General features: G+C 54.8%; 1 protein-coding gene across 7 annotated transcripts in view; it reads right to left on the bottom strand.

Annotated features, from left to right (window-relative positions):
• The window catches only part of ATP9B (ATPase phospholipid transporting 9B (putative)), a 230,402-nt gene that overhangs the window by 52,804 nt on the left and 156,811 nt on the right, over positions 1-20,787 (bottom strand). For all 7 annotated transcript variants that reach the window (XM_047696257.1, XM_047696254.1, XM_047696256.1 and 4 more), the window contains one exon: positions 9,393-9,535. In XM_047696257.1, coding sequence (XP_047552213.1) covers positions 9,393-9,535 — 143 coding nt within the window. The remainder of the gene's footprint in view (positions 1-9,392; positions 9,536-20,787) is intronic.

Here is a 20,787-nt window from a genome sequence, read left to right on the forward strand (position 1 = left end):
ACTATGGAGTATGATGCCTCCATCAGAAAGGATGAATCCCCAACTTTTGTAGCAACATGGATGGGACTGGAGGAGATGATGCTGAGTGAAATGAGTCAAGCAGAGAGAGTCAGTTATCATATGGTTTCACTTATTTGTGGAGCATAAGGAATAACACGGAGGACATGGGGAGATGGAGAGGAGAAGGGAGTTGGGGGAAATCGGAGGAGGAGATGAACCATGAGAGACTGTGGACTCTGAGAAACAGACTGAGGGTTCTGGAGGGGCAGAGGGTGGGAGGATGCGTGAGCCTGGTGGTGGGTATTATGGAGGGCACAGATTGCACAGAGCATGGGTGTGGTGCATAAACAATGAATTCTGGGTGGCACCTGGGTGGCTCAGTGGGTTAAAGCCTCTGCCTTCGGCTCAGGTCATGATCTCAGGGTCCTGGGATCGAGCCCCGCATCGGGCTTTCTGCTCAGTGGGGAGCCTGCTTCCGCCTCTCTCTGCCTGACTCTCTGCCTGCTTGTGATCTCTGTCAAATAAATAAATAAAAATCCTTAAAAAAAAAAAAACCCAAAACAATGAATTCTGGAACACTGAGAAAATAAAATGAAGTTATAAAAAGACATCCCAATGCCCAAGTCACAGCCCCTCATCCCCCGGGGAGAGCCGGAGAGAGCGCCCCAGCTCTACAACGCTGGTTCCAAGCAATGTGCGGAGGGCGGGGAAGGGAAGGATCCGCTTCGGAGCATTAATGGGAATGTAAACCCGCTGTCAACGGGACCAGGGCCAAGACCCCGCACAGACCGAGCTCACCGAGGGCTGCTTGACCTCGCTCCTTCCAAACGCATTTCCGTGATCACGTCAACTGCGCCGTGTGTATGAGAACTACGTTTACTTCACGCGTGGTGTCTGCACCACTTTCCCACTTCCCACTCATCGTGGAGAAAGGAAAGACTCCACGGCTGCTCTCCCGAAGAAGGCAGCACGACTCCGCCGTCCACCAAGCAAGTCCCCGTGACGCAACGTGTGGGAAAGCCGGCCCAAGCCACGGCCAGCCTGTCCGGGTGACGGCGAGGGCGCGCCGCACTCACGAAACCCAGACAGCATGCGGACGGGGGCGAATGCATGTTTGCCACGAAGCCACCCAGTCGGTGTGACGGAGGACTATAAAAGGACGTCAGAGCAAACTATGACGAGGAGACCACGTCCCCCAGCTACACCAGTGTCGCACGCAGCGTTCCAGCGAGCCCCCAAGGGAGCCTGCTGGGTCGCCTTCCCGAAGACAGACAAACGGGCGCGTGCGCCGGGCACACCTCTGTGCTTCACACACAGGCGGATCCCGTCAGGCCATCGACCTCTGCTGCTCACCTATGAGACCGGAGGTGACTCTGGAAGGTTCACGGGCTCCCATACGGCATCAAGTACAGCACCGAGTGATGGCATCGTTTTACCAAAATACGCCTTGGCACCTGATTCAGCCGCTGGATGTGGCTGCCCGCGTGCCTCTGGGCTCTGCAGACTCTCCGTGCCCCGGCAGGGCCGCCTCTTCCCGTGCTGGCGGTCAGGGCCCGCGCCCACAGACCCAGCACGGCCGGAGGGCGGCATCAGGCCCACGGGGAAGGGCTCACCTCAGCGCATGCTGCTCCCGGACTCCTGGGGACCGACACTGGCGTTCCCAAATGCAATACTCCAGGCGGACGGCAAGTATTTTCCAAAAGCAAAGGCGCGTCGGGACCGCTGTCCGTCCACAGCCTCCAGACAGCGAATCCGGGGCTGCGGGCTGACGGCTGCTCTGACGCACGGCTTCAGCTCCTTGTCCTCCGTCTGCCTGGTGACGGCGTCTGCAGTTCTGAGATGAAAACTCCACCTCCGCCGCTCCGTTTGCTTCCTGCTGCCGTCGGAGAACGCGCCACAGTGGAGCCCTCGGAACCATGGGAGGCCACAGAGCTACCGCAGACACGTGCAGGCCCCCGCTCACACGGTGAATGCGCTGCCCCATTTAACAATTCGGTTGAAAATAATTGAAAGTAACTTAAATCCAAACCCTAGCTACTCTTTCCGGTTATGCTCACATTATTTACTTTTTATTACTTGGGGTTTTGTTTATAAAGCTTTATACTGAGGTAGATACCTCAAAGTTCTTCATTCTGGTGCTTAATGGAGCCAAAGAGAATGAAACAGAAAACACACTTAGAGGGGCTTCTGAAAACTCAGCAGTTTAAAAAAATGATCATTTTAGGTCTTCCACTTAGGTCTGTGACCCATCTAGAGCCAGTTTTCTTGGTGGCGTGAGGCAGGGTCCCCCTTCCCTCTTGTGCACGTGGACATCCTGCTCTCGCTGCGTCTGCTGAAGAGGCTGGTCCTCCCCCAGTGAGCACAGTGGCCCCTTGCAGGAAACCAGTTGGCCGTGCTCGGCTTTAGGTCCTCCCAGCACACCGTCTTGGCGCCCTTGTTGGGTGCCTTGTCTGAGGGTACAGATACGGACTGACGTCTGGACTCTGAAGGCCACGCTCTCGAGCTCGAGGTCCTCACACCAGCACCGTCCCGTCTTGATTCCTGCGGCCTAGCAGCAGGTTCTGGGAGGAGGAACTGTGGGGTCCTCCCATTTGGTCCTTTCCCAAGATTATTTACACCACTCTGGGGCCCTTCTGCATTTCCACAGGAATTTTAGGATCAGCAAAGAAGGCTGCTGGGGTGTGGAGAGGGACTGTGTAGAGTCTTATGGCCATCTTAACATTATTAATACTGATTGATTTTTTGGTGCCGTTGTAAATGGAATTATGTTTACAATTCTACTTTCGGATGGTCTGTTGCTAGCGTTAGGAAATACAACGCATTTGGGTACACTCATCTTGCATCTTAAGCCTTTCTAAATTCAGTTACTGATTCTAACCGATTTCTAGAGGACTCCTTAGGATGTTCCGTATAAAGACCGTGTTGCACACAACTAGAGTCACGCCCCTTTAGTGTGGACGCCTCTTCTTCTGGCCTACCCCCCTGGCTAAAACCTTGCTCACAGCAGCACCGATCCTCACAGAGAAAAGGCAGAAACCACATTAATGTCCTTCAACGGAGAGACGGATAAATGAAATGTGGTCTATTCACACGCGGGAGTATCACCCACGATAGAAGGCAGTGAGGTACTGAGACCTGCGACGATGTGGGCGAACCCGGAAAGTGTCCACTGAGTGAACGAAGGCAGACACAGAAGGCCACACGGCGTGTGCTTCCTCTCATGGGAGAAGTCAGCACAGGCGGACCTACTGAGGCACGAGGTTGACCAGGGCCAAGCAAGGGCAGGGAAGCAAGGGGACCACTGCTGTGCACCAGGTGGCTTTGGGAGGGAGCTCCGACCGCAGTGACGGTGCTGCGGCGGCTGTGCCCAACGCTGGGCCCTGCTGAGGTGGCCTGCTGTCCGCGTCAAGCGCTGTGCCTGGTACCATCATCCTAGTTGCTGAACATCATGTTTTATGGAGGTTGTAACAGCCACGTTCCAACAAACGACAACCACTTCATCAAATAAACAGTGAAATTTCTGGCTCTCTCCTTGTGCACTTGCGTCTGGCCAGATTAAAGACACTGAAGCATCCGTGGGGACACGCCTTTACTCAGGGGCGTGTATCACATCGTAACACACTGGGATGAGTCCTGGGAGCATCTTCTACGTTTTAACGATGTTCGTATTTCAGCAGACCCTGCAGAACGCTGAGCAGGAAAGTCAGGGCCAGTCTGAGGCTCTCCACGCTGCTTGTACAGCCGGGATGTCGAAGGTTAAACCAGTTACTGAAAGAGTCCGTAATGCAAAATTATTTTTCAAGCCTTAAACAATTTTCATGATTTCAAGCAGTTGGCAGGTTGTACAATTTTTGTCATCTTGTGCAACGACCGTTAGTATGCCCCAAGTCGGAAGCTTCGTGAAGGGGATGGGCTAACGCGGGCAGGCAGACGCCACCAGACGTCTTCTCGGCCTGGCCACTACGAGCGCGCCAGGGACAAACAGGAAAGGTCTTTGGACAAGAGGCGTGTTTGATTCCTGCAGAAAGGAAATGCCGCGGCTCCTTAACAAAGCCGCGTGCTCCGGAGCAGTGAGCAAATCAGGCAGAGAGGAGACCGTCTCTGACGGGAAAATCCCGCAGGCACCCTCTCGGGGCGGCCACGGAAGAGCCACAGGCAGGCAGAGGCAATGGCACTGGAGACGCAGCGGCCACGCTTTCCGATGCACCATTCCCGGCAGGCGGCCAGGCAGCGCCGGGACGCGGAGGGAACTCTGCCTGCGGCCGACCGCAGACTCCTGTGTGGGGTCCGGGTGGGGACCCTCCCCAGGTGAGGGTCACGTGGGATCGACGGTGCCCCGAACACAAAGCCACGGGCTGTACAGGGAAGGAATGAGGAACGGAAACACAGCTGTGGAGTGCGCGAGGAGTCTTCCGAGTGCGGCCGCCGCTCAGTTTGGAGCCCTGCGCTCCACGTGCTGTAAACGAGGCTTTCTCAGAAGGTGGCGATTCCCGTACGACGGGCGTCTGTTCAGCCACTGCCTGCGTCAAGTGTCTCTGCAGTGTGAACGGCCCAGCACACACCAAGCGCATGTCCCGGTCAAGGGCTGCACCAGCCCAACCCTGCGAGTGTGTCCGCACCGAGGCCCGGCTGCTGTGCTCAGGCCGGAGCAGCTGCGTCCACCCCACGCACAAGACCCCAGAGCCCGCCGCAGCCCCAGAGATGTGCCGCCGCGGACACAGCACGTCCCGCTGCAGAGGGGGAGGCCTCAGAGGCCGTCGCAACCCGGGAGCAAACGGCCGGGCAGAGCCCAGGAAAGGGCATGACAGTCACAGTGCGCGCCCTGAACACCCTGCTGCTCCCGGCTGTGGTCCGGCCACTTTGTTCTGTGGGAACATGAATCCCCGACAGAGGAATGCATGGCTCCTGTTACAGGCTGCGGAGTTTCAGTTTTAAAATGCATGAGTTCTCCGCAGCCCGGCTCTCCCAGCATGTCGCTGTCACGGGCGGCCTGTGCGAGCAGCAGGCTCCCCCGCCGACCCGGGACAGACGGCCTGTCCCCACACACCGTCGCGGCGCGTCCACGGTCCTGGTCTGCGTCCACCACTCTGGGCCTGTAGCCAACAGATGTCTGCTCTTGTCGGGGGAACGACTCAAGTCTCACGCACCGCTGGCCACACACGTGTCACTACTGTGACGTCATTAACTTCAGATCTTCCCGGAAACCCGCACCCAACAAACCTGATCACGCCACACTGCTCTCTTGTGCACGAGAAGGGAACTCTATGCCGGCACGCACACCTCATCTTCTCTTCTGCTGGGCAAGCGCGAGGCAGCGTGACGGACGCTTCCTGCCAGAGAGCGCTCTGGTGGGGCACAGCCTGGTCACCATCCCACCAAGGGCCGCCTCACGGTTCTGCCCTCCGTGGAAGGCTCCCCACCCAACGGCTCGTTCGTAAGCGCTGCAGCGGGTGGCGTCTGCCGACGGTCTCCCGCCCCGAGTTCTCCCCCCTCCACCCCACCCACGGGCATACCCTCCGCGACGTGGAGCCCACCACGGAGACTGCCGAACCCTGACCAACCGTGGAGGGGCGCCCTGGGGGACAGCAGAGGACCGGATTCTTCACGTGACAAAAATAAGGAATAAAAGCGAGAGCACAGTGAGCGCAGTTCCTAGGAGACGACGCTTCCCAGTGGGCTCCGGATCCGCGGCTGCACCAGGCCCCTCCTGGCGGAGGGCAGGTGAGCACGAGCGTGGCCATCACGGCCTACGGTGCAGCACCGGCCACGCGGGCCCCCCGGGACCACCCATGGCCGCTCGGGGGCTCGGGGATTTGCTCGAGGCCACACGCTGCTCAGAGGTGGGGGCTCAGCCCAGGCGTGCTGGCTCCATCTGACTGCGCGAGAAGCTGGTTCTCAGACAGTCGTTGGCAGGACAGCACTGAGTCCTCCTGGGTGCCTGCAGTGACATGACAACTACGCAACTCGTCCTCGATGTCCTTCACTTGTGACTCGGACGGTGTGGCCTTTACAAGCGACCCCGCCAACACTCCCTCCGGAGCGCTCCTTGGGAGGCGGCAGCCGACCCGCAGACACGGTGCCCGCCGCCACACAGCCCCAGGCCAAGGACGCACAGGCCTGTCATGGTGCGGGGTGCACCGGGCGCGCTCGGGAAGCGGCGTTCACCTTGTGATTTTACTGAGAAAGGTTCTGAAAAAGTTCTAGGCCAAAAATATTTAAAAATACTAAAAACATTTAAGACTCCACGTGGCTCCGACACTAGGAAGTGGTGACAGGAGGTCCCTCCAATGACCTCTGGCACAAAAAGGCCTTTTGGAAAATGAAATGCGTAAGATTTTCTCTCACTCACATATTTTATATTAATTTTCTGTCATCCTTTTTAAATCTCAGAAACCCAGACTATTTTTGCTTTGTCGAAACAGCAGAGTGAGACATGGAGAAAATGGGCTTTACTTTATGACTCTGGGCAAAACCACTCGCCCCATCCCGGATGGAACCCAGAATTCAGAGAAACGCCGGGGAGCTAGAGGAGGATGGTCCCATCACCACTTAAAGTGCCGAATGCAAAGGCGGCATTCTCTGGAGAAATAACGTCACGAGTCCTCCCTCCCTTACTGGCATCGCACACCGAGAGACACGGGGACAGGAGACACACCTGTCCTCACGGGCACTGTGTGCTCAGCGATTTACACCTCCTGTTCGAGCAGGTGTCACACGGGCGTGTTACGTGCAGACTTCAGTGGCCGTCTGGTGCACACAGGACGGCCGATGGCGCCTGCTCGCAGACAAGCGCACCACGCAGCCCGAATGGGGGGCAGGAACGCAGCACAGGCCTCCGAGGCGGGACAGCCCCAGACATTTTGGCTCCACATCAAACTGTGACGTCGTCACGGACCGTTCCGCGACTGACGTGTTGGACTGATAACCGCGTTTCTGATGTTATGTTCTGTCGGGTCGCGTTGTCTGAGACGATGCCGTGAACATCCGTGTGTTGGTCTCCCGCTCGGACGCGCCCGTGTCTCCTTGGGGACGGGAGCCGGGGAGGGGCCCCATGGGCCGAGGCCGCCGGGGAACACTGCCAGCGACGGGGCAGACAAGGTCCTGGGCGGCGTGTGCCTCAGGGGGGACCTGTTCACGTGGGGCACCGCACGGAGATGCCATCCCGTCACTAAGCAAAGCTGCAGGTCCTCAAACTGGAAGACACGCATTCGCACAGCCTCACACACATTCCGCGTGCACTTACGTCCAACGACGACACATTTCGCTGTGATTCTAAATGGCCTTTTTGGAAGTGCCTGCACGGTTGCTGCTGGGTGGAAACGCGGTTTAATCCTGACCCTGACCTCAGAGGCGTGACCGAGACCCTGTGACCCAGGGCTCTCCTCAGGGCTCCTCTGGGCTTCAGAGCGAGCGCGCACTTGTGCGTTCCCGGGTGCGGCGGGCTTGCTCGTGCCGCGTGCCTCCACTCGTCGCCCGCTGCTGGCGCCCGGACCAGTGCAGCGGGGCTCCCGCGGCCTCCAGTGTCGCCCTCCCCAGACCCGCGTGCTGTGAGCGCCCCGATTCTCCAGGACGCTCTTCTCTGGGGTCACCTGAGGAACTGTTTGGAGTTCGGGTTTGCTTCGCTCCAGCTTTTCCACAGAACAGTCCCACCTGCCCCCAGAAATAACCCGCCTCTGTGGAGGCGCTTCTGCCGTCGCCCGCGCTGTCAGACGGTTTTTCTCTGAATCTTTTCCTGTCGGCTCAGTGAGGCTGGGAAGGGAGAAACCTGAAGGCGTTTTCACAGTCTACCTGCCCGAGTCCGAGCCCCCCACTAACTTCAGACTTCTCCCGGCTTAGGAGCATCACCTCACCACCTCGTGGGGACACGGACAGTCCCCAACGTGCCACAGTGACCAACCCCGACCACAGCCAAATGCCGCTGGGGTGCCCGGCTGGCTCCGTCGGTGGAGCGCATGACACCTGATCTCGGGGTTGTGGGTTCAAACCCCACATCAGCAATCGAGATTACTTCAATGAAAATTTAAAAACTCACTTTAAATTAAAACACAAAACAAAACAAAACGCTACCAGCAACTGGATACTGAGTAAACTGTAGTACATCACTTCATCACGACGGCAGGCTCTGGGCAAACCCGCATCGTCGTGCGGGGCCCGCGGTCTGTCCCTCCGGTGGCTCACGTCCTCTCTCACGCTTCTGTCAGGTCCGATCATCCTCACGCGCGCTTCCCTCCCCTCACGTCTACGCCCACGTCTCACACGCACTCGCGCCACCGTGAGTGGGGCCTCTGCCTTTCGGGCTGCTCGACATGCAGGGAGCTGCCCTGTTGTTCTGACCCGGGACCTGCCCCTTGGCCGGCTCGGACTCTCAGCAGGTGATCGCCTCGGTTCGTTCTTCGTCTGCGAAGCCGTGCCCCTTCTCTCGGGCGCAGAGCTTGAGGTGATTCTTGTCGTACGGCAACGGCCAGAGTGAAACGTGTGAAGTGACAGTGTCGTTGGACTCCTGTTTCCTGACTGTGGTGACGCTTTTCTAGCATTTCATTAAAAATAATGTTGAACTGCACGGAGACCCATCTCCTCCCGTCACACAAACTCTCTCAGGTGTAGCTCACCACCCGTCGCCAGGAAGTGCTCTTCAGACGCATCTGCTCACCTGAGAGGGAGCACACGTGAGAAAGGGACGAGCAGAGCCAGACCCCATGCTGAGCGGACACGGGGCTCGACCTCACGACCCTGCGATCATGACCTGAGCTGAAATCCAGCGTCGACACTCAACGGACCGAGCCACCCCGGTGCCCACGAATCAGCAGGCATTTAAGCCGCGGATGAAGAAATCAGGGAGGCTCCAGCCTGTTGCTAGGACAGTCACTGGTTTGGTTTTACTCAGAAGGTTACGGATCGACAAGGATTCACTCATGAAACAAGTGAAAAGTGAAATAAGGACAAACAAAATTTGGGGCACGGACCTGAGGGTGGGGAGCCAGTGAGGCCCTCCAGGCGAGCGTTACTGTGCAACACCAAACGCGCACACGTCTCGCTCCACCCCTGCACCGGCGCAGAGGCCTCGTCCTGTAACACGCAGGCAAGCGGCGTCTGCTCTCAGGAGCCGCAGTGAATCCAACAAGGGGGCAGCAGAGAATTAAAATGCACACGTGCGTCATTTAGAGCTGTATGAACCGACATCGTGCGAACTGTGACGATACGGTGCTTATCGGACGGTGGGGGTTGGCTGTGTGCCAGTGTCAGCAGTCAGGAGAACCCGAATCGGAATGACTTCACTGCGTCGCTCCACGTGCACACACACACGCACACACGCACGCACGCACACGTCCCGGGGTGGCCTGCACTGGACGCTGGCGAGTGCACACAAAGGCAGCGTGAGGCAGCCGCGGTACCTGTTTTGTCCGTGAGCAAGTACACCAGGCGCCCCAGCTCCTCGGGGATGGTGCTGGTCCGCACGACCGTGCCGGGGATGCTCTCGTCCTTCATGATCATCCAGCCGTACGTGGCTTTGCCCATGTCCAAGTTCACACGCAAACTGTCGAGGAAAACCCATCAGAGGTGTTAGTGGGGCCCAAACCCACGTGACATGTCCAAGCTCATGCTTTCCCTACACACGTCGTTATCTTTAGCCTCATGTGAACTAAGTAGGAAATACTAGATTTCAGACTTTAAAATAAATGGATTTGTTGACACTTAAGCCAACAAACCTTCTAGGCCCCACACCATGTTTGTAAGCGATGGTACGCGGGCCCCTCCCAGTCCCCCAGCGGAGCACGCGGAGTCAAACTCTGGAGGAGAAAGGGGGTGTGCGGAAGAGGCCCCGCTCACACAGGACAGATGGTGCGTGCATTGAGGGCTTCAGGTGGTGTCCCACTCGAACAGGTACTTGGAATGCATCAAGACCTTCCTCTGCTCATTTCACGAGAACAGGACACGTCCCTGCGACGATGACATGCTGGGAGGAGGATTGGGCCCCTCAGAACGCCAGGCTTCTGAGCCAGGGCAGGGACCTCCCTGAGGCCTCAGACGGTGGCGTGGCCCGAGCAGGGGTGCACTGGGGCAGAGCAGCAGGAGATGGGATCAGAGTCGGCAGGGGCAGAGTGCAGTGCAGAGCCCAGGTTTCACCATCGGAGCAACACACGCCACTGTACAAGGGGCTCCTCTGCAGCCCCCGCGGCACTGGCTGGCTGCTCTGCTCCCACCTTCGTACGTAAGAGCTCCAGCTCACCTCTCACTTACAGTCAGACCTAAGGCCATGCAGACATGCTTCCAATTCTAGAAAAAAATCTGTGGCTAATTCGATTTTGTCAAGAGGACAGCAGATGTGCTATGTGGGGCACCTGCACAACGGGGGGAAGCTGCTGACAGTGGACCGTTTTGACCAAAATGGCAATCGTACGGGTCTGCCCACTAGGAAACGCACCCTGGAGAGGAAACGTGGATGAGTCTGAGTCAGCGGGGAGAGTCGAGTCTGCAGGTGAGTCCGAGGAAGTAATCTAGTCACAGTGAGCTCCCACCTCAGAGACCCTCAGAGCTCTGGGCTAGAAAGAAGAGTTCTGAGCGGCACGTGCACGACCTTGTAAACCAGCGTCTCGCCGCGTCTTGGCTCCTTACCGTCCCGCTCCGGCTGGCCGCCACGCCATCAGGGTGGACAGACGCTGCGGGACAGCACCGCGTGGACACCGCAGCCGCTTGGCCTCACAGGCGGCCTGGTCCTGGGCCAGCTGGGCCACCGGGCGCCATGGGGAGGGCCGGTGGTGAAGCCCGGGGTGGGCATGGGCACGGGTCACCCTGCTTGTGTGTGTGCGCAACTCTGCGGCGCGGCGCGTGCTTGCTGTGGGGCTGCGGTGAGGTGCCCAGAGCGGCCGCGGGCTGAGAAGCCGGAGGTGTGTGGGTCTGCGGGAGGAAACAGCATCTCCCTAGACTTGTCTGTGACTCAGGCGCCGGTGGCCAGGTGGGCCCCCGGAACCAGGGCGGGAAAGGGAGAGGCTCCGTGGGCAGGGGCGGAGGCAGGCGGGCCGGGGGGGCACAGGGTGGGCGGGCGCTCCCTGTGGGGCCGGCGCGGCTGGCTCTGCAGGCTCGGAGGCCAAACGCCGAAGAGGAACAGGACTTTCTCCTGTGGACTCTGGTCACATTATTTCGGAAAACGTCGGCCTGCCTCCGCTACCCCAGGCACAAGGACCGCCCTGGTCGGGGGCACGCAGGAAGTGCTCCCGAGCTCGCGGGGTGCCGCTGGGCCTGGGGCGGACTGGACGCCCGGCAGCACCGCCGGGTTCTCCCGAGGGGCTCTCTCCAGCAGCGTGGGCGCCGCTCCGGAAACCGCTGCTTCTGTCACCCAGCAGCAAGAACCTGTTTCACGAACTACTGTGCCACCAAGTGTCGGTGGAGTATGCTGGGCAGACGGCACCGACCCTCAAGTCTGGCGAACAAGACAATGTGGGTAACCTTCAAGGAAAACACAGCACAGGCGAGTTCTGTTTTTATAGCGAAAACGATCAAGGAAAACGTGTCTTCGACCAAGACTAGTGCCACACGGGAAGCAGAAGCCTAGGATTACACGCGTCCTGTATCTCGGTCAAGCGTTCGTACAACTTGCTTTTCAACGTTAAGAATCTCTAGAAGCTCAAACGTCAAGCAGTAAGTTGACAGAGTAATCATAATTACCCCCACTTTTGAGTAATGTTCTTAAGAGAATTTGAAAACTTAGGCGTCTGGTCGATGAGTAAAGTACTTCCCAGTAACATGACTTACGGGCGAAACCGCCTCAGGCCTGCCGCTTTGAGAATTACAGACGGGGTCTGTACGGTAATGGGTACCGGTTATTCTCAGCTCACTTCGCTGCTCACCCAGCAGCAACGGTTTTGTCACCGAGGCCCACTCGGAATCAAGTGGAAGAGCCATCTGCTGTTTCAGACCGTCGAGTGCACAAGAAGGCGACCGCGACCCGCACTGTCACACGAGGAAACCGAACCGGAGTCCCCGGACCCTGCGGATGGTCAAGAGCGTCGAGAAGGGGCGCCACGGCCGAGCGCATTGCTGGCTGGCCAGGCAGCAGGAGCCTCACACGGGCTCGCTCCTGACCGCGCAGTCCCGCCAGGCCTCCCCTCGCTGCAGGGAGATGTGTGAGGGGAACCGGGCGAACGTGAGGCTGTGATGGGGCAGGAACCCCATCGGGCCGCGTGCCGCCTACTGCGCATCGACTGTCCGGTGGGGGCTGCAGGGGTCGTGCTTGGGCCCCGGCCGGGCCAGGCCCAGGCCTGCGGTGCTCCTTGGGGACACGGCCACCCGAAAGGGCCTGCGCACACTCTGCCTGACCGATGCTTGTGTTTGGGTCTTAATATGAGCAGAAGTCATTTTAATGAGAAGTTCTACAAAAGTAATCAAAAGTTTTTCCTGTAAACCGTCATCTATGGGAAATGGCACAGATGCCGTTTTATTTGAATTTCCCCCAGAGTTTTCCTGCTGTGACATCCTGAACCTCTCTTTTGGGGTGCAGAGCCCGACATGGGGCCTGAACCTATGGCCCCATGATCAAGACCCGAGCTGAGACAGAGTTGGACACCCACTGAGTAAGCCATCTGGGCGCCCGTCCACCTCTTTCTGACACTCCGTGGATGGCAAGGGATGGCACCCAGGTCCTTGCTGGCTGAACTCCCAACGCTGTGCACGCAGAGGGTGACCGTCTCTCTGCGAGGAGCTCGGACCTCTGTCCCGGGCTTCACACCGTGGCCTACAAACGATCTTCCCTCACACTCAGCACAAACCCCTCTAAATGAGTGTACGACAGTGGGTAACATTCCCACCCCGCCCCTTCCAGTGCCAAACCAAATCCAACAGACAAGCATACGGTTCCTTGGGGAGGAGGAGACGCCGCATCACAGCTGTGGACGGCGGAACCGCCCCGCACCTGAGTCGGGACTGCAGAGACGCTCCGAGTTCGCCTTCCCTCCTGTTTCCTGTATCTCAGTAACCGGCTCCCGCCCACTCAGCCTCCCCAGTTCTCCAATCCCTCTTTCTAGGCTCCACGGGAAGCAGCATGGCCAACCGCGTTTCAGAGGGTAAGGGTAGGTATGAGTTACGCTGATTCTTAAACTCCAAAGTTACTAGTTCTATGATCTTGGACAAATGACACAGTGGATCTCTCTGAGCCTCAGTCATGGCACCTGTAAAGTGCCAACGACTGGCAAGGACACCGTGGGGACTGGCACTAGTGCTACGGGCAGGTTCCTGAATCATGTCACTGGAGCAGATGTCCCTGGTCTCAACAGTCAGAGAAGGTTTTACACAAGAGACGGGCCCTGAGCTGAAACGGAGTGGACAGGTGTGCACCACTCAGGGAAGGCAGGTCATCAGAGAGGCCCCAGAGCTCAGCCGGTACAGACGGTCCGTCAGCAGAAGGAAGGGACATACACACCAAACACACTGAGAGTCTGTGGGAACTGCGACCTCCAGTGCACACAAAGACACACAGAACGGACAGCTCTGGGTCCTAAGAAACAGAGAATCTGCTACGGTATGAGCGTAGTTGAAACCGGGATATGCAAAATTCTAGGTCACATTATTAAGTCTCCGAACAGGCGTGGGAGACTGGAGATCTGAAATAAAGTAGAAGTGAAGTTCCAGACCAACCGAAGCAAAGAAGTCCTGGCGCAACACGGAGCCTCAGCCGCTGTGCAGGGGTCAGTGGGATGCCACGGGGCGCGCCAGGACCTGGGGCTCCCCGGAGGGCTCTGAGAACACGCCCTTTTCTGAGCCACACTCAGGGAGACCCACCTTCTCGCCTTCCATTCAGGGTGACGTCAGCCCAGCCCCTCGGCATCCCTCCCAATCAAGTATGAAGCACAGGGTACCGGGCTGTGACAAGAAGGGAACTGAGGACCGCCCCCATCAGACTCGTTTCGCCGTTTCCCTGCGGGCGGGGGTGAACGTGTGAAACACTGCACACGCGGGGGCGAGAGGACCGTGTGTGTGTGTGCACTGACAGGCAGGACACTCCGTGCGGCAACAGTGTAAAAGCATTCACTCGGCAGTGAGGCCACATATTTTCTGTGGATGCGTCAAAGGGATAAACATTCCTAGTAAAGGACCAGCCCCTCCTTTAGTTTACAACTAAGTACTGATCGTACACAGTTTGATACACCTTAAAATTAAACGTAAAGATACGTGAGAGACCAAATCAAGCACATAGTAGTTGTGTCAAAATATTAATAAGAAAGTTAACTGGGCAAAACCAGACCAGATGAAAAGGCTGAAGGCAGAAAATTGGATGCTTTCAAGGCTAGCAAAGCTCAGCTCAGCTCTCCACCCAAAGGTGACAGTGACAGTGACCACAGTGAAAGTAGGGCAGAGGAGAGGAGGGCTGGAAGGAGGCACCCCCAGTGTCCTCACAAAGGTGCCCCTGCAGACCCAGCCCCACTCCGAGGTCGGGCCAGGGCACTGGGCCTCCCGGATCCAGGCTACGCACCGTGAGGCAGTGCTGGGTTCTGGGAGCGTCAGGGCACTCTCAGGCGTTCTGAACCGGCTCAAACAGACTGTGTGATCACAGAGCATGAGCCCGAGGCCTCCAACACCGTCTGTGTGAGCAGGTGAAGAAGAGGCGGCCGAGAAGACACGTCCCCTAAGCAGAGTGGGTGGAGGGGACAACCACGGAGGGCCCTGGGCGTCCTGCTGGAGCCACACCCAACGGGTTGCCGGGCTCATCTGCTTTGCACCCGTTTTACACATAAGCACATTCCCCCTTTAACTTACGCATCGGCTAAGAACTGCACCTGTACGTCTTTCCTGCACAAGTACTGCAGTCTAAGTGAAAGACAGACGACATCAATATATTTGCAAACACGGACGAGCTGCTCTTTACTATGCGGAAAGATGACACGAACTGAAACAAGACGAATGAAACAAGGGCCAGAAGGACAAGGGCCTGAAGAGGGACTCCAGCCGCTGGGGCCGAACGTACAACTCTACCCCCGGAGGGAACAGAAGAGACCGCCTGAGGCCACAGCAAGCGTGAGGCACCCTCAAGGGAAGAACGCCAGCTCGCAGCCCCGGGTCTAGAGCCCGAAGCCTCCACCTCCGGTACACGCCAGCTCTCATGGGAAACGGTGAGGACAGTGTTTGGCTTTCTCGTAGCTTCGGACTCTAAAATCGGTTTTAGACGCACAGAAGTAGCAAAACCAGGGGGGTTCCTGGGTGCTCCCCCAGTCGCGACACCTTTGGCCTGAGGCACTCTCTCCCGGCAGAGCTGATGTTATGGCACGATTATGTCACACGCAGGGTTCACTCGGCCTCAGCCACGTTTTACACATACTCTTCTGCTTTCTGTGTTCCAAGGACAGGTTCGTGTCACGCCCTGTCACCATCACAATCAGACGGTTCCAAGAGGCTTGCGCACTCCTCGGGTTAACCCCCAACGGCAGCAGCGGCCCACGTCCCGAACCCTGGCAACCGCTGAATTGACCATTATAATTTTCTAACTTCAAGAATGTCTTATAAATGCCTAGTTGTTCTGTGTATCAAAACTTCATTCCTTTCTATTACGGGACAGTAGTCATCGTACAGACAGACCATAGTTTATCTACGTCACGCTACGTTTACGTCACCTACCATCCCCCCAGTTTGCCATTGCTATAGTTGTACCCTGTTGTTAAAAGAAAGTCTGCCGCATTCTCAAGAATAAAGTTTATCACATTTGGGACCTGAAAATTTTACCTACCCTTGGAGAGTCCTGCTAACAAAGCTAATCGGAAAGTTCCATTCCAATTTGTCTTTCTTTATGCAAAACTGCAGGAAAGTTCTGTGATCTTGGGTAACGGCAGGTTATCCTATCTGAACTACTGCTCCCACTGAAAACAAGAAACACTGTCTAAAATATTTTTCGTATTTCTTAACAGAAAGAACTCACTGGATAGTGAGGAATTTCCGGGCTGAACCCTCACCGGGTCCCACGACGGAGAAGGAAGTGCCAGTCAGCAGGCTGACCTTTCTCCAACAGGCCGCGCGCAAGGGCAAAAACAAAGACCGGAGCATCACAGGTGGAGGCCCAGCACGAGGCCCTTCTTTCCACGGGAGGCAGGGCTGTGAGGGCTACGCTGTCACCCTGAGGGGAAAGCTGGAAAGCAAAATACCTGTGCGTGCAGCTGGAAGCAGGCTCGCGTGATTCAGTGACTGTGACTCTCCAGTTTGGAGGAAGATGTTCCGAGGCAGGTGGTACCTCCAAGTCACTGCAGAGGCAAGTGTACAGTTTCCAGAGAAACAAAGCTCTCGTCTTTGACCTCACATTACTCCTATAGTTAGCTTTTCAAATATAATTACCAAAGAAAATTCCCACCAATAAACGGAAAACAAAACACAACAACAAACAGCACAACGCCCCCAGGGAACAGTGTATCGAGTGACAGAGGGAAACACAAGAGAAGAGGACAAAAGCAGCAGACCCCCACGAGACTGACACAGACTGTAAAACAAGGAAACACGCGCAAAACTAGGAAGATATTTGCAAGGAACAGGCAAACATAAAAGTGAAGAAATCAATGTGATAAAGATACCAAACAGAATTTCCTGGACCAAAAAGTATCAGTAACAGAAATTAAGAACTCCACTGGTTTGACAGCGGCCTAGACACAGCCAAAGAAGAGATCAGCAACTTGGAAGTTGGGTCGCCGGAGAAGATACAGAATGGGGAATGAGGACAGAAGGTGGAAAATAGGGAAGAAAAGGAGAAACAAAGAGTGGGGTTAGGACACTGAACAAATTTCACATTCATGTCCTCAGAAGAGAGGGGACAGAGCAGTATATAAGGAGACAACAACCCTGTTTTCTGGGACAGGAAACGAGTGATTCATAGACTTGAGCAATGCACCAAATCCTAAGCATTATACGAAAAGCAGCCTCCATCCCCACACAGCGTGTCTGAGCACAGAGCAACAACAAGGAGTAGGTTGGAAAGCCACAGAGGGTGCAGAGCACTGAGGAGCAGAGGCCCATGGATGCCTGCCAGTGGAGGCTGCGGCCGGAAGGCAACATGGGGCATGTGGGTGGAACGGTTTCACGAAGGGAAGCCAAACAAAAATCTAGAGTGTTCCCAACAAAGCCAGAGTAAACAAAACAATACATTTCTGACAGAAGGAAAGTCACTCTACATGAAAGGCCTGAGGTGTAGGAAGAAATGAAGAAATACGATACACTGAAATGTACAGGGAATGTGCAAAACAACAGTATCTTTGGGACTTAAGAACGACTCAGATTAAAGTACATGACAAAAATGGCACAAGGTCGGAGGGGTGCAAGGAGGTAAACATTACTCCAAGACAATGTGTACAGGAAGTGACCACCTGTGGGTCTGAGAGAGAATAATGCTCTCAGGTCACAGGCTAACTATAAGAACAAATACAGCTTAAAACCTTCCAAACTAGTGGAGAGAAAGTGGAATTATACAAAATTGTAAAAATGGTGAGACAGGAGGAAAATATAGAATAGGTAAGTCATACTAAAAAAACAAAATAAGATGGTAGGTTTAAACCAGAAATACAACAGAATCACATAACTGTGTAGGCAGCGTTTGTCAGAGTAGGTAAAAATTAAACATAAGACACACACACACACACACACACACACACACACACACAGAAGGGAAAGTGCAAAATGGAGCAAGCCAAGCCAAGCACATCACACCCAGCAGGCACAGCTACATGAGCATAACACGAAGCAGAATTTAACGCAAAAAGCTTTCCCAGAGGGGTGCCTGGGTGGCTCAGGGGGTTAAGGGTCCGACTCTTTCAGCTCTGGTCTTGTCAGAGGGTTATGGGGTCAAGTCCCAAATCAGGCTCCATGCTCAGGTGGAATCTGCTTGAGGATTCTCTCCCTCTGCCCCTCCCCCATTCTCTCTCTTAAATAACTCTTTAAGAAAAAAAGCTTTAGCAGAGATAAAGTCACTTGATAATGAGAAAATGCTTAACTCAGCAAAAATATATAACAGTTTAAATCTGTATACATCTGATACCAAAGCCACAAAATAAATAATTCCAGCAACAGAACTCCAGGAAGAACAGATGCCCAACACCAATGAGAGATTTCCACACGAAGCTTAGCAAGTGAGAGAAGGGAGAAAAGCTAGCATGGGTGCAGAGAAACTAAAGCACAAGATTAACAATCTCAGCCTCCAGACATGCCCACATTCCAGCAATCCAGCTCCCAGGTTTAAGTCAACTAGACATCCAGCCCTACAACACATCTCAGCTAAATTCATCTGAAATGAAGGTATATTCTTTGAAACGACATAAAAAACTAAGTATGTCTGCCTGCCTCTCTGTCTACTTGTGATCTCTCTCTGTCAAATAAATAAATAAAATCTTAAAAAAAAAAAAAACTAAGTATGAACACAGATAATAATTAGAAAATGCAAATACACTTGTATTAACTACTGGTCAAAGAAGAAATCACAGTGGAAGCTAAGAGATATTCTGTACCTGACAGTAACAAAAAGACCACCACAGAAACGTCTGGAATGTAGCCAAAGCAGTATTTCTGTGCGAATTTATAGCCTCAATGACATATATTCAGAATGGGAAAAAAAGGCTGAAAATTCTAGTAAAAGTTGGGCAAGGTATCGATGGAGAAATTTTTTTAAACTTCAAGATACTGCAGAAGACCTAAAAAATTAAGAGAGAGATGTTGGGGTGCCAGAGTGGCTCAGTTGGTTGAACAGCTGACTCATGATTTTGGCTCAGGTCATGACCTTGCTCCACGCTCGGAGTCTGCTTAAGTATTCTCTGCCTCTGCACCACCCCCTCTTGCTCCCTCCCTCTCTCCCTCTAAAATAAATCTTTTTAAAAAGATTTTATTTATTTATTTGACAGACAGATCACAAGTAGGCAGAGAGGCAGGCAGAGAGAGAGGAGGAAGCAGGCTCCCTGCTTAGCAGAGAGCTTGATGCGGGGCTCAATCCCAGCACCCTGAGATCAAGACCTGAGCCGAAGGCAGAGACTTTAACCCACTGAGCCATCCAGGCGCCCCTAAAATAAATAAATTAAAAAAAAAAAAAAAGTTGAGACATGCTAGATTCATGGCCTGGAAAATGTAGTATGAAATGCAAATGGCCAGCGAGAACAAGGTACTCCTGAAGAACACAAGGAGGAAAGGCCCCGTTCTAGAAACCACTAACTCAGGACAAAGGGGTGAGAGTTCCAGTAGTTTGTTCTTTGCTCAGGAATAGACAACCCCCCAAGAGAACAGCACAGGAGACCCAAAGCAGCCTGTGCGTGTCTGAGTCCTAGTGTATGACAGAGGAGCTCTAGGTCACTAGGGAACAGTCCTTCTGACAAGGGATGCTGAGACAACTGGTGTGGAAAACAGTGATACCTGAAGATCCCGTTTCACACTATTAAAAAAACCCATCACTTCCAGCGGTCAAGGACAACCTTGCTATGCTTTTAGAAGCTAATGCAGGAGGACAGCTCCATTGTCCGGAGAGTGGCTCAGGATGGCTTCCTAAACAACACACGGACAGTGACAACCAAGAGCAAAAAAGACTTAAAATCTGACTATGCAAAATTAATACTTTCTTATAACTGCACCAACTGTAAAAATTCAAGCTACAGATTGAGAAAGACTATCCGTACAATGCGGGCTTGAGAAGAACACCCGTATCCTATGAACACGTACAAACTGCCCAGGAGGGCAGACTACCCGAGGTTAGGAGAGCTGCGGACAGTCTTCTGTGACTGGCTGCTCTGTGCTCTGGGGCTGCACACCCGCGGCCTCTGGAATCTTCCTTTTCCCTGGCAGGCAGTGCCAGCCCGCAGCTGGGCAGCTCTGTGAGCCCACTTGCTGCCTGTCGGATCCGGGGAGTCCGATGGGCTTCTCTCACTGTATCCTGTCTCTGTTCCTTCCAGCCCGAGCTGGCAGTGTTTCTGCTGAAACAGACTCTCAAAACCTCTGTGCGTCTCCTGTGCATGTCATGGGGACCCACGCCCCCTGACAAAAGGCTCCCACACAGATTTCCCTCGGATAACCCCATCCGCTCCAGGCTCTGACCGAGATAGGTGAGTCCATGAGTCACAATCATAACCTCTTCAGCAAAAAGCTGTCCAGCCACACCCTTGGCCCTCCTTCCTGTGCATGCTTTCCAAACTGTGCATTTTCGAATACGCATATCTTTTGCAATCTTGATAGGCTGCAAATTTCTGCTGCCACTGACTGGTTTTCTAGGTCGGAAACACTCTTTTCCGCAGGCATTCCCCAAGCATGCTAAATGGAGAAGGAATCCCTACTGGAACGTTAAGAGAGTTGACTTCTAGGTTCTGAAGCAAATTCTATACCCACATTACCTGACATTCTCAGTACTCCGTTCTTACTGCGCAGTGCTCCGAGCACTGGGTACTCAGTCCTTCCGGCAGCTAAGTGGCAGAATGGGACCCCCACCAACTGCACGACTTTAGACAAGATGGGCCCACATGTTTCTCAGAAGGGACAGAGTCCTCACCGCCAGCACATTTCTACCGCCATCGCCCACGCATGGCCCCGTGAGGGTAGAAGGCCCCCTTGACCCGGCATTGACAGGACAGTTTTCTGAAGCATCAGCTAGAATGTGATACCGCACTTGAAAGCGTGTGGGGAGAAGAGCTGCTGGGCCAACACGCAGCACCCTGACGGGGTCCAACTGCGCCCCGAAGAACTGTGGTAGTGCGGGTTTTGTCATGAGTGACACAATGCAGGGAACACGTATCCATTTCCATTACATGACTTAAACCCTGTCATATTTTCCTTAAAAGACAAAGTAAACTATCAGGT

The sequence above is a fragment of the Lutra lutra genome, chromosome 12, assembly GCF_902655055.1.
Source record: "Lutra lutra chromosome 12, mLutLut1.2, whole genome shotgun sequence".
Lineage (NCBI taxonomy): Eukaryota > Metazoa > Chordata > Mammalia > Carnivora > Mustelidae > Lutra > Lutra lutra.